The sequence below is a fragment of the Berghia stephanieae genome, chromosome 7, assembly GCF_034508935.2.
Source record: "Berghia stephanieae isolate SIO BIC M18660-M18661 chromosome 7, UCSD_Bste_1.3, whole genome shotgun sequence".
NCBI lineage: Eukaryota > Metazoa > Mollusca > Gastropoda > Nudibranchia > Aeolidiidae > Berghia > Berghia stephanieae.
The window spans coordinates 11,714,765-11,729,764 of NC_088366.1; the positions used below are offsets into that span (position 1 = coordinate 11,714,765).

At 37.8% G+C, this 15,000-nt stretch overlaps 1 protein-coding gene across 1 annotated transcript in view; it reads right to left on the reverse strand.

The window, feature by feature from the left end:
* Positions 1 to 15,000, reverse strand: part of LOC144976146 (uncharacterized) — a 217,287-nt gene that overhangs the window by 42,302 nt on the left and 159,985 nt on the right. Inside the window, exons 3-4 of the mRNA XM_078920328.1 lie at positions 11,198 to 11,242; positions 1,584 to 1,693 (exon numbers count right to left, since the gene is read on the reverse strand). Of these exons, the coding sequence (XP_078776454.1) occupies positions 1,584 to 1,693; positions 11,198 to 11,242 (155 nt within the window). The remainder of the gene's footprint in view (positions 1 to 1,583; positions 1,694 to 11,197; positions 11,243 to 15,000) is intronic.

Genomic DNA, 15,000 nt, shown 5'->3' on the forward strand with positions numbered 1-15,000 from the left:
GAATCGTTTACAAAACCAGATTATCTTTCCCCGGTGTATGCCGATAAATTTTATTATGACAGGTTTTTATCTTGGTAGAGGGATGAACCTAAGAGAAAAGATAACATTGTACAAAATCTTCACCCACGCAATCGTTTTGAATGGATGTAATGAAATGGAAGTAGGATTTAGGAAAAACAAAACTAAAAACGTGTGAATGGTTAGATAAGTGCCAACCAGATCATAATGTAATGATCAAAGTAAACAGCCGGAAGTCAACTACGATTGAGCTTTTTTTTAAAACAGCGTAATATCCACTAAATGGGCTCAAAGTAAGCGCTTTACAAAGGGTCCCTGGCTAACAGCAACACGTAACATGTAGAACGGGACATGACGCCTGTTAGGCGATATTTGTAATTTTTTCCGACAGAGACAAAGCTATTAACGGCCAGGTACTCGTTTTACACCTGAGTACGATGAGAGAATTTGACTAAGAGCCTTTCCAAGGATTCAACATTGCGCCGAGCGGGACTCGAACCCAGGACATTCTGATCCGAAAGCCACAAGACCACATGGCCAAAAATTATTCACATGAATCCATTTTGTCATTGCATTCTACACTAACGACGCAAAAAAAAAAAAACATGCAGAAACAGTGTTGTAGGCGATTAAGTGTTGAGAATACTATAATACATGCTCCTTGAATAGTCTATACTCTATAGTGTTGTGCACACCAATATCTCATGAATATATATATATATATATATATATATATATATATATATATATATATATATATAGAGAGAGAGAGAGAGAGAGAGAGAGAGAGAGAGAGAGAGAGAGAGAAATAAAATGGTTGTCATTTAGGGATGAACTTTTTCTTGTATTATTCTGACTGATTTTCTGACACTGTTTTTTCCTTTCAAAGATTTGTTTTGACGCTCATGTAAAATCACGATTAGAAACATACAAGAGTGTGAAAAAACAGGTGGGATTGTTTTCTTTATGAGCTCAAAAAAATAGTCTGATCACAATAATATGCAAAAATCAAAATACAGTGGATATACGAGGAAGAGTAAAAAATAGAATTAAATTGAGCTTTTATATAGCGCAATATCCACTAAATGTGCTCAAAGCGCTTTATAAAGGGTCCCTGGTTACAACAACATTTAACATGTAGGACGGGACATAACGCCTGTTAGGCGATATTATAATTTTTCGGACAAAGACAACGTTGTTTACGGCCAGGTACTCATTTTACACCTGAGTACGGTGAGAGAATGTGAATAAAGAGCCTTTTCCAAGGACTCAATTATGCGCCGAGCGCGAGGCTCGAACCCAGGACCTTCCGATCCGAAAGCGAGTGTCATACCACTCAACCACATAGCCGCACAGTATGTGCGCTTGTAGTAAGACACTCGCTTTCGAATCTGTCAGAGAAAAAAATGTAATATCGCCTAACAGGCGTCATGTCTCGTCCTACCTGTTAAATGTTACTATTGGCCAGTCACCCTTGTAAAGCGCTTTGAGCACAGCACGTTTAGTGGATATTGGGCTATATAAAGGCTCAATTTTTCTTTTTACATCCAATTTCCCAAACTTACGTATTTTCCACAAAAATGTCCGGCAGCCAAACTTCCTTCTGGAACAGAATCAATTCGTCTATTCCTCCATAATCCTCTGGTGTCCACTGTAGAAACTCATCGCACCACTCCTGGAAGGAAATAGACATGAATGGACATGAGTAGGAAATATTGATATACGGAATGAGATTAGCGGAAGAGTAGCGTCCCTTGATTGGACGCCACCCATAGTCTTTGACGTCACCGGAGGTAAAGTTATTAGAGAGAGAGAACGTCATGTTGGTTGTGCGCATTCGCTTCCGGTGAAAGCGGCTTGAGACACTTCAAAACCAAATTGACGTTCTCTCTGTAAGGTGACGCCCAATCAAGGGACGCTACTCTTCCGCTAATCTCATTCCCTATAGGTTTTTTAATATCATTGTAATATTTACCACGATGTTGGAGTCAGTCTACATCGATGTTTCAGGCCTTCCAGCCAGCCATCGTCAGGACTGTGTGTTACATGTGTTTTGTTTGTTGTGTGTTGTTGCTTGTTGAAGTGGTTCCGTAGGTTTGTTGTTGATTAGTAGATGTTTTCGTCTATGTGGGCTGCTGTTGTAATCTCATTTTTCGTGTTGAATGTGGCTCCGTGAGGGTGTTTGAAATAGGTTTTAGTATATTTTTCTGTTTTCTTCTTTACTTACTTTTTTATTCATTTTTTTTGTTTAGTACAGGTTTCTTGAGTAAAAGTGAAGTAGTATTTCCTTAAGGATATTGCGCTACAAAAAGTTCAAAAAAGCTCAATCAAATAGTGACTCCTTTCTCTGAAAAAGCTTCTTGGTGTTTTGTAACTTTTAGTTGACCCGTAACACAAACAAAAAGGGAGAGTCAGATAGAACAGTTTGACACAAAACAGGAAGGCACTAGTATACCACCGTACTACTTCAAAAACATATTTAAAAATTTGTCCAGAAAGCTCGTCCTTTAAATTTCAATAGATTAAAATGACCTAAATTTCGCCAAAATCATTTAAGCCTGGAGTTTTCATGAAGACTTCCGGGTTTGAGAGCTTTTACCAACATTTGAGTTTTTTGATCGATCGATATTAATTTGATGGACTAGTTTCCTAGCCAAATTTTTTTTCATGTGTTGGTTATTTTTTAAGAATACGGTAGTAATTGGGTCTATCCGATTTAACCCCAAAACATCTCAAGTTCAAAATTCAATTTTTAGCGTCTGGTTCAACCTGACATAAAGACGGATCGGGAATGTGGGTCACGTGATATGAGAGTAACGGACTGTTGTTGTCCACGGAGTTCAGATTACGACGATGCGTTTTGTTTCCTAAGTGGAAAAGAACGCTTTATCGAAATTGAAAAAGTCACCCTCATTCAGGATTTTATTGATATTCTTAGCCAATGACAACTCATTCAGCTGCAGATGTGAAAAGATAGGTTTTTTTTGTTTGTGCGTGCATGAGATTGCTTGTTTGTATGATTGTCTGTTTGTAGGAATATTACTATGCTCGAGGCACGTTCAGATTGTTTAGAAGTCAGTGAATTGGCTTCAATAGTCTGATGCCACGTCCGCCCAGCAACGAGCAGCTTGGTTCTAAACAAGGTTATTCTTGGTTATTCTTCATGCTGGCTAGAACTTTTTCATATTTATGTCATGTGATCAGAATGTATAAAAGTCAAAACATGAACTGATTTATAATGGTTTTCTCTGGATACACTTTTATGCTCGTGGTAGAATTAATTCATAAGGGTGTCCGCCATTGTTCCGATAGTTTAGAGCCAGTTACTAAGTTACAACGAGTCATTACGAGGGAAGTGACGTCACGACTGTTGAAACCTATTGGCAGCAGCGTCTAATGGTGCTCACACTACCATGTTATGACGATCGACCCAATCAGCAAATTCCGTACCGCACTCGTCACAACACACCGTTCAACTAGATGCTCTGCGGTTTCGGGCTCGTTACCACAACAGGTACACGTTGGGCAGGTGGAAAGTACCCACTGATGCAGTGAGCGTGCTGTTAATCAGGTTCTCGACAGAACCCGATTGGCTGATACCCAATGTCTCCTCTTGCTGGTGGAAGAGCCCGGCAACTTCTCCCGTTTCGAGGAATCGATGTCCCCGCCCCCTCGAGGGATTAAATTCGTCCGAACCGACTTCCATCTCGTATATGCATCTCTGTCCAGAGTCAAGGAATCTACGTACAAGGGTTGCCGGGACTTATTACGGCTCGAAAAGGGGGGCACCGTCCATTATGCGCTTGAGAGGGGGGAGGGGATAGTGAATTGGCAAACTGGTGTTCTGTTGAGTTCAGTTAGGGTTAGGAGCAAGAAGGGGGGAAATGGCAAGATGCGAAAAGTATAAAGCGAAATAATAAATCCAAGAGCAACCTAACCTTAGGTTTTATAAGACAGCACCCCCCCCCCCCCCCCCCCCCCCCAATCTATCGTTCATTTTATTTGTCAATTTTTTAAACATATTATCTCTCTATCACCTATGTCTTACAAGTCGAGCACTCTCTCTAGGGAGTTTGCACATCAATATCTCATGAAAATATCTATCTATCTGTGTAATTATGTATCTGGCAATGTATGTATGTATGTATGTATGTATGTATGTATGTATGTATGTATGTATGTATGTATGTATGTATGTATGTATGTACGTACGTACGTACGTACGTACGTATGTATGTATGTATGTATGTATGTATGTATGTATGTATGTATGTATGTATGTATGTATGTATGTATGTATGTATGTATGTATGTATGTATGTATGTATGTATGTATGTATGTATGTATGTATGTATGTACGTACGTACCTACGTACGTACGTATGTGTGTATGTATGTATGTATGTATGTATGTATGTATGTATGTATGTATGTACGTATGTACGTACGTTTGTATGTATGTATGTAGTATGTATGTATGTATGTATGTATGTATGTATGTATGTATGTATGTATGTATGTATGTATGTATGTATGTATGTATGTATGTATGTATGTATGTATGTATGTATGTATGTATGTATGTATGGATGGATGGATGGATGGATGGATGGATGGATGGATGGATGGTTGGATGTATGTATGTATGTATGTATGTATGTATGTATGTATGTATGTATGTATGTATGTATGTATGTATGTATGTATGTATGTATGTATGTATGTATGTATGTATGTATTATGGATGGATGGATGGATGGATGGATGGATGGATGGATGGATGGATGTATGTATCTGTGTATCTATGTTTCTATGGGTTTATCTAGCTATTTATCTATGAATATATGTATGTATCTATCTATGTATCTATCTCTTTATCTTTCCTTTTATCTATCTATCTAACTGTTTATCTATCTTTCTAACTATCTATCTATCCATCTACTTATCTATCTATTTATCTATCTTCTTTTATCTATCTGTATATCTATTTATCTATTTTCTATCTATCTATTTCTCTCTCTCTCTCTCCCTCTCTCTCTCTCTATCTCTTTCTCTCTCTCTCTCTCTCTCTTTCTCTATCTCTCCCCATCACTCCCCCCCCCCCCCTACAAACAAATAATCCATCGTGTTTATGACAACAACTAGTGAAGGATAAAAGGTCAATGATGAATATCAAGTAACTCTAATTCAGCATCATTGAAATCCCATCTGATTCTTCGAATGAAAAAAAAATGAAACCCCCAAAAAAAAACTCAGAAAGTATCTTCAACAGACACAGACGGAGAGCGTAAGAGTACCAGCGCCAATCGAAACGAAATTGGAGCCATTCACATCTCAACCAATTTAAATTGGACACCAAAATGGCCAAATAAGGTAGACATCGAGGGGGACAGCGGTCAAGATAACTCGTGGCGACGTAAAAAAAAAAAAGTAAATCCAAGGATCGAATCGGTCACGGAAAGGCCGCACAAAAATCTCCCTGGAGACGCGGACTCATCGATATGTGTCATGGTCCATAAATATACGCTGGAAATTGAATCAGTTTCAATCGTTACGACCCTTTGCATGATGGCAAGCAACTGAGACAATCCGGTGGAAATTGAGAGGTCTTCAGGGGGAGGAGGAAGGAGGAGGGGAGGGAGAGGGGGAAGGGGGGGGGCAAGCGTTGTTTATTAGTCGTGTTGTCCCGATCTCGTTGCTTGATAAGCTTTTTTGTTTGTTTGTTTGTTTGTTTGTTTGTTTGTTTGTTTTTTTCATCGATATATAGAAAGATAGAAGCTAAAAAAGAGAAAAGGGTAGACCTAGACAAACACATTTGAATAGTTTGAACAGCTGGGTGACAAAGAATGAGAAGAGTAATATTAGTTTTTTGAGATTATCTGATCAGAGAGATGAATGGCGTTCCATGATCACCGATGTCTGGCACAGACTTGGTACTTGAAGAAGAAGAAGAAGAAGAAGAAGAAGAAGAAGAAGAAGAAGAAGAAGAAGAAGAAGAAGAAGAAGAAGAAGAAGAAGAAGAAGAAGAAGAATATTTGTTTTTATGATATGCGTGACTGGCTGATAAAACCCGGAAAGATGCGCAAATTTCATAAATTGAGTTATATATATAAACGTAGTATAGACCACATCTTTCTGATCATTTACCACTTTAAATTTTCTTTCTATGTCTATTAGAACCTAAGTTTCGAATTTTTTTCTGAATAAAATTTGTTGCAATGGGAAACACTTTATCTTCGATTTTGGCTCATATTCATCTTCCCGGGTTTTCTCAGCGAGCCTCACATAATATGTCACCTGGTGAATACGAAGCTTCTCGAAGCTGAGAACTGGAAAAAAAGTAATGTACAAAGATGAATATTATAAAAGTATATTTACCTGGCACGGAACGTTTCGCGCTCAAAACCGTTCTTCGGCCAATAATAAAAAGACAGTAAAAACACTGATATAGATAGTATGCGCTTGGCTAAGAAGCTCATAACATTGCCATCCGGAAGTATAACGGACCAACACACAAAACTGTGTGTATCCATGAACGTTTATAGTCTGGTTAATACAGTTCAGTGAGCATTACTCATAAACGCGGATGGCAAAAACAATAACAAAGACCTGAGTGACGTCATCTTCGAACTATCTATATCACTTTCAACCAAAACAGACGACGGTCCGAACAATTCTGTGTTTGGTATTTTGTTCTTTTTATTTTTTGTTTTATTTTGGAAGCTGTGATGTTTATTTTTGGTCTCAAATTTTCATATGTAATCTCCTGAGTCATTCTGGTTTTATATCGGAATGACAAAAAAAATGTTGACCTTTTATGTTTTTATATATGAGCAATATCCACTAAATCTGCTCAAAGCGCTTTACAAAGGATTCCTGACCAGCAGCAACACGCAACATAAAGAACGAAAGATGATACCTGTTGTCTCGTTCTTTATGTTACGCGTTGCTACTGATACCTGTTAGGGGATAAAACAATTTTTTCCGACAAAGACAAAACGGTGTTATTTTTTTAAAAACTTAAATAAAATTCCTTTTATTCATCCCATATGAGAAATTTGTCTCTAGGGTCTATTCCAAGGGAAGACTGGAATAACCCAGGCGTCAGCCGCAGTAGAGCGCCGCAAATTGAGCTAGGGCCAGGTGACTTGCTCAAGGCCACACAGCGCAGCGACGGGTGATCGAACTCGGTACCTTTCTGGTACAAAGCAAAGGCCGTACCGCTGAATCACGCTGTCCCCTAAACGGTCAAGTACTTATTTTACAGCTGAGTACGGTGAGATAATGTGAGTAAAGAGTCTTTTCCAAGGACTCAACTATGCGCCGAACGAGGCTCGAACCCAGGGCCTTCCGATCCGATCCGAAAGCGAGCGTCATACCACAAGACCAGATACCACACAAGGTATAGAAGATTGGGCTGATGGTCAGAATAATCTTAAGAAGAAAATTAACTCTTTCTTTAAAAAAACCAACACATTTATTTGTTTTCTTACCAAACATTTTCAATGTTTTTACCAAATAAATGTTATGCCTTCCTAACACTAAAATTGATTTATTAAAACTCAAAGCAAAGAGCATGCTAAACATAATTTTGTTCTACAAAACAACATTAAGTTCTTTTAGATTATACAAAGATTTTTCTTTTCAAATTTTGTGATGTACATAAAAGTTCTGTTAGAATAATGTTCACTGTATTGTAACGATTGTGTCAATTTTCCTGTAGTTGGTAAGGAGAAGGATAAGATTCTTTGAAATCTGAAAAAAAAATCACTCGATTTGATTAAAGCAACTACTACTTCAGCTTAAATTTTAAACTCGTTTTTGGTATCAGTCCAAAATATTTAGAATATTGTTAAATAATTTTTTTTAAAGATTAAATTCCCTTCGTTTATCCCAAGGGGAAATTGTCTTTAAGATCTATTCCAAAAGAAGACTGGAATAACCCAGGCGTCAGCCGCAGTGCAGCGCCGCAACGTGAGCTAGGGCGATTTGTCTTGCTCAAGGCCACACAACAAGCCGGGTAATCGAACTGTACCTTTTGGATAGGAAGCAAAGCAAGACCCTACGGCTGAGCCACACTGTCCAAGCATATTGAATGTGAGCAAGACTGATAGAGTAAAATCGAACCCAGTGTGGAAAGGATTAACAAATAGATATCTCTAATAAAGAAATAAGAATGATGATGAATTATTAATGAAAGTTGTCAAGGGCGTATCTCGATCCCATGTCCGCCATTGCTATGACGTGTTGGAAGGCGATAGATATCCAAATCGGCTTGTGACAGCCATTCGAACATCTGGAAATGATCATGTGATCATTCTTATTTACGTATTATTAGAATAATAAATAAATGTGAATGGAATTCATCCCATTGTACAAGTATTGATCGATAGGCTTTCGGACTCTTCAGGCCTTTTGAGCCGTAGTTTTTTAAAAATTAATTTTAATTGAGCTTTATATAGATAGAATGCGATTGGCCAAGGAGTTCACAACATTGCCATCCGGAAGTATAACGGACCAACACACAAACTCTGTGTAACCATGAACTTTTATAGTCTGGTTAATACAGTTTAGTGAGTACAACTCACAAACGCGGATGGCAAAAACCATAACAAAGGCCTGAGTGACGTCATCTGCATACTATCTATAGCGCAATATCTACTAAATGTGCTCAAAGTGATTTACAAGGGGTCCCTGAACGACAGCAACCATTTAACATAAAAGACGGGACATGTCGCATGTGAGGCGATATTACAATATTTCGGACAATGACAACGCTGTTTAGAGGCCAGGTACTCATTTTACACCTGAGTACGGTGAGAGAATGTGAGTAAAGAGCCTTTTCCAAGGACCCAACTATGCGCCTAGCGCGAGGCTCGAACCCAGGATCTTCCGATCCGAAAGCGAGTGTCATACCACTAGACCACATAGCCGCACAGTTTATCGCGGTATTTTTTATTTATTCTTTTTTGTTGTTATTGTTTTGTTGTTTTTTTTAAAGAGTTTGACGACGCTTGCAACACTTTCAGGTCATATCAGCGCCAGTGAAAAGACAGAAAATTGGAGAGTAAAAACATTCTAGATGTAAAATTAAAAGGACTTGAGAAAGAAGTAAGACAAAGGGGGAGTGGTTCAAATAGTGAACAGATGTAGGTGGTAATCTTCCACAAAAACTCTGATTGCTCTTGTTTTTATCTATTATGAAATTGACAATGTACTTTTCAACTGAGATAGAACATGATTAGTGTGATTCCACTTCCAAAAGCTGAGAATGACCACTTTGAATCTTCAAATACCGTCAATATCTCCATCACCAACACCTTATGCAATCTAATGGACAAGTTCGCCAACAAGCGTCTTCCCCGACATCCTTATCATCATCTTCATCTTCATCATCATCATCATCATCATCATCATCATCATCATCATCATCATCATCATCATCATCATCATCATCATCATCATCATCATCATCATCTTCATCATCATCATCATCACCATCATCATTATCATCATCATCATCATCATCATCATCATCATCATCATCATCGTCATCATCATCATCATCATCATCATCATCATCATCATCATCATCATCATCATCACCATCAACAACAACAACAACAACAACATAATCATCATCATCATCATCATCATCATCATCATCATCATCATCATCATAATTATCATATTTACTGAAAAGGGTTATGAGGTAAAAGTTTCAAGAATGAAAACATTAAACAAAAGATTATGACTGATAAAACACACATGTCTAGACAAGACCATCAATATTGATATATACTTATAGTATAATAATTGATCTTAACGTCTTGAAAAACTCTCTCATTACGTGTCATTTTCAGGATTTTACCCAAATTTCACACACAACCAACACAAGATTATTTGTACATTTTGCACTCAAACACAAACGCAATAAGTTCTTATCGGATATTTCTTATTAACCCTCTCCTTACCACCCATAGAAAGATCGCCACATTTGTTACGATGTAAGCGACAATTTTATCAATCTGATTTCCCTTGTATATCATAAATTTTTTTTTAATGTTTTGATTACAGTTATAGATAGTTCGAAGATGACGTCACTTAGGTCTTTGTTATTGGTTTTTGTCATCCGCGTTTATGAGTAATGCTCACTGAACTGTATTAACCCGACTATAAACGTTCATGGATACACACAGTTTTGTGTGTTGGTTCGTTATACTTCCGGATGTCAATGTTATGAGTTTCTTAGCCAAGCGCATACTATCTATAAATACTAAACATGCTGTTGTAGAACTCACTTGTTCCGTTTTGTTTGAGAAAGAAAAGTCTATTTTCATGCTGGGTGGGTGTGAATTTTCGAGGAAAATTCTAAAAATAGCTGGTAAGGAGAGAGTTAATCAAAACAATCTCTTTACCATAACACAATAGTGTTAAAGTTTTATAACTATAACCAAAAATCTTTAAAATTTCTAATGACGAAAGGAAATTGTGCGGCTATGTGGTCTAGTGGTATATGACACTCGCTTTCGGATCGGAAGGTCCTGGGTTCGAGCCTCGCTCGGCGCATAGTTTAGTCCTTGGAAAAAGGCTTTTTACTCACATTTTCTCACCGTACTCAGGTGAAAATGAGTACTTGGCCGTTGACAGCGTTGTCTCTGTCATAAAAAAAATTGTAATATCGCCTAACCGGCGTCATGTCTCGTTCTCTTTGTTATGCGTTGCTATTGGTCAGGGACCCTTTGTAAAGCGTTTTGAGCACCTTTTAGTGGATATCGTACTATATAACAGCTCAAGTTATTTTTGTTTTGTTTTTTTAAAAATTATTTTTAATACACAAGGGGGACGAAGTGGCCGAGTGGTTAAAGTATTGCACTGTGACCCGGATGGTATATGTGACCCTTCGCCTCAAAACGGTATTAAGTCGGGTTGGGTAAGATATGTAAAATTGAATTCATAGCCAGAAATATCAGACATGTGTTGAGTTTGTATGTTTTATTGAGGAGAATGGATACCATATTGAAGAGTGCTAATGCCAACAATTTATTTTTTTTACAAGATTAACATTTAATTCGGCTTTTAGGCATATGATTCGTTCCGACATAATACCGTTTTAAGACGATGGGTCACATATACACTATATACCAAGAAGTCGAAATTTTAAAAAAGAAACTCTTACAAATTTCAGCCATCCACTTGCAGTCAAGACTTGATTCTTCATGTTCTGTGAAATAAAAAAAATTGAAATGCATCAGGAAAAAGTAGATCATTAATATAGATAGTATGCGCTTGGCTTAGAAGCTCATAACATTGCAATCCGGAAGTGTAACGAACCAACACACAAATCTCTATCCAAGAACGTTTATAGTCAGGTTAATACAGTTCAGTGAGCATTACTCATAAACGCGGATGGCAAAAAAAAACAATAACAAAGACCTGATTGCATCATCTTCGAACTATCTATAGATAGAATGCGCTTGGCCAAGGAGTTCACAACATTGCCATCCGGAAGTATAACGGACCAACACACAAACTCTGTGTAACCATGAACTGTTATAGTCTGGTTAATACAGTTTAGTGAGAACAACTCACAAACGCGGATGGCAAAAACAATAACAAAGATTGACATCATCTTCGAACTATCTTTTGTATCCACCAGAAACCTTAATTTCTCGACATATCAAGAGAGTCTTTACTTGTCAATTGATGGTTCCTCTGTGACCACGTGTTGCTATGCCTTTCCAGCTATTGACATGGATGCCTTTAAGTATACGCTTCAATTTATTAGACGAAGAAAGATACTGTGGACGTTTAGGGTTGCCCCTTTATCAACAAAACAGGATGAATGAAACACTACAGACGAATGAGATAGTGTGGTTGTGGCGTTGTTACGATGAATAATTATTCATCTTAACAACGCCACAACCGCGTTATTTCATTCTTCTGTAGTGTTTCATACATCCTGTTTTGTTCAAAAGGGGAAACCCGAAACGTCCATTTTATCTGTTTTCGTGTATCAAATTGAAGCTTACATTCAATTTCACATTGGTTTCATTTATTATCATATAACTAATTTCACATTTTTATTGATTTCTTCGAGCTTCGAGCAGCAACATTTACATTCGTACTTTTCTAAACATTACTCACTCTCTTTGACACGAAAAATAAAATGTCGATTTTGTGGACCATCCAAAACCTCTCCGACACCAAAACAATCTATAGACGATGAGTTTACTAAATTGGATTCAGTAGCCTGATGTCACGCCGCCCGGCAACGGCGTCCATCTTGGTTCTAAACAAAGAAAATCATTACTTTTTATTCTTCAAGTAGGCTAGAACTTTTCATATGCCTTGTGATCAGAATGTGTAAAAGTCAAAACATGATCAAATTTATGTTTTTTTCCCCTCTGGATACGCTTTTATGCTCGCCGGAGAAATATTTCATACGAGCGTCCGCCATTGTTCCGATAGTTTAGAGCCAGGGTTACAATGCGTCATTAGGACTATTGAATCCTATTATGTTGAAGAAATAGAGTTATCGGCGTGCATTATTCATAATATTCATCATTTATGTTGGCTCTACTCGACTTACAGCGTTGTTATTCGCGTAATAGTAGTCGTTGCTTTGACTGATTTGACTAAATTTTTTTTAAGCATTTATTAAAGACAATATACACAAAACGTGCTCAAAGTGCTTTACAAGGGGTCCCTGCCCAACAGCAACACGTAACATGTAGAACGAGCCATGACACCTATTAGGCGTTAATACAATTTTTTCCCGACAGATACAAAGCTGTTAACGGCCAGGTACTCATTTTACACCTCAGTACCGTGAGAGAATGTGAGTAAAGAGTCTCTTCCAAGGATTCAACTATGCACCGAGCGAGGTTCGAACCTGGGACCTTCCGATCCGAAAGTGAGTGTTAAACCACAAAGCCACATAGTAGCCGACTAATTTTAACAAGTTTTACTGTGTTTGTGACATTTAAGTCCTTCAACAAACATTTTGGGATTGGAAATATTCATAATTTGTTTGCTAAAATCCGAACGAAAGAGTAAAAGTGATGAGGTTTCGGGTGAGAGCAATACAGACAACGGACGTTTCGGGTACAAACCCTTCGCCAGCACAACAATAATCAAATAAAGTGTAAAACAAATAAAATACAATACAATATAACTTCTATAGTCTGTTATATTGCATTTTATTTTATTTGTTGTCCACGTTAATTTGTGTATTTTTGTGCTGACGAAGAGTTTGTACCCGAAACGTCCATTGTCTGTATTGTTCCCATCCGAAGCCTTATCATTCTCACTCTTTCGTTAGTATTTTCACGATCCCAGGCTTCAGGCAACCCCCACCGTTTTATAATTTTTGCTGCACTCTGAATATAAAACACGTCTTTAAAATTTTGGCCAGAAAATCCGCTCTTCAAATATCGATCAACTTTAGGACTTCGCGGAAGTCCTGGGTTTGAGAGTTTTTGACATGGCACGGATTATCTTAATCGATAGATATCCGAAGGATAACATTTATGGCCAAAAATTTAAATACTTGTATTTTTCAGAAAACGTCACAATTTTCTAGAGTACGCCAATGGAGATGATCTATATTACATTTCTATGTGCTCGAGGTCATCGGCCACATTTATAGGACTGTGTGGCTCAGCGGTACGGTCTTTGCTTCATACCCGAAAGGTACCGTTGTGTGGCCTTGAGCAAGTCACCTAGCCTTAGCTCAATTTGCGGCGCTGCACTGCGGCTGACGCCTGGGTTATTCCAGTCTCCCCTCGGAATAGACCCTAAAGAAAAGTTTCCCCTTAGAGATGAATAAAGGGAATTTATTATTTATTATTATTATTTTTATATTATTGTAACGATCAGAATTCGGCACGCTTATGAAGCCAAGTTTCACAACCCGAGTTATTTTGGCTTTATTTTGTATCCATATTATGATACAATTGTTATTATCTACTCTCTCTCTCTCTCTCTTTCTCTCTCTCTCTCTCTCTCTCTCTCTCTCTCTCTCTCTTTCCCTCTCTTTCTCTCTCTCTCTCTCTATCTCTCTCCCTCTAATCTCTCTATCTTTATTTATTTATCTATTATTCTATCCATCCATCCCTCTCTCTCTCTCTCTCTCTCTCTCTCTCTCTCTCTGTGTGTGTGTGTGTGTGTGTGTGTGTGTGTGTGCGTGCGTGTGCGTGATTTGTAAAAAATCATTAAATATCTCAAAAGACGTCTGAGTACAAAAAAGGCAAAAATTTATACTTGTGACTGCCAGGAGAAAAAGCAAATAAAAATGTCTTATTATCAAGTGAACTCTGGGAAAAAAAAACTCGTATTTAGAAATTTGGCCAGAAAACTCGTCCTTCAAATATTGATCGATTTAAATGACCCTCATCTTGATAAAAACCTCTGAAACCTATGACTTTGTGAAATCCCAGGTTTGAAAGTTTATGCCAAGGAAAGGGTCATTCAGATCAATCAATATTTGGAGGACGAGTTTTCATGCCAAGTATTGAAATACGGGGTTTTCTAGAGTACGCCAATGGAGATGATCTATATTACATTTCCATGTGCTCGGGGTCATCGGTCACATTGCAAAGTGTGCTCAAAGTGGCCCACTTAGTGAAAAGTGTTCACAATTTGAGAAATACCCAACGTTACAACAATTGGTCATTTTACTCAATAGATACTCAGGTCTTTGTTGTTGTTTTTTCGCTATCCGCGTTTATGAATAATTCTTACTAACTGTATTAACCAGACTATAAACGTTTCAGGTTTCACATAGGGTACGTTTACAACTTTCATAAAACAAAGCAGCGTGTTTACATTTATTGAGAAATGCCCACTTGTTGGACAACAACGAATCATGTGACCGATGACTAGGTTACACAAAATTGTGTATCCGTTATAGTTCCGGATGTTTTGAGCTTCTTAGTCAAGCGCATACTATCTATAGATAGTTCGAAGATGACGTCACTC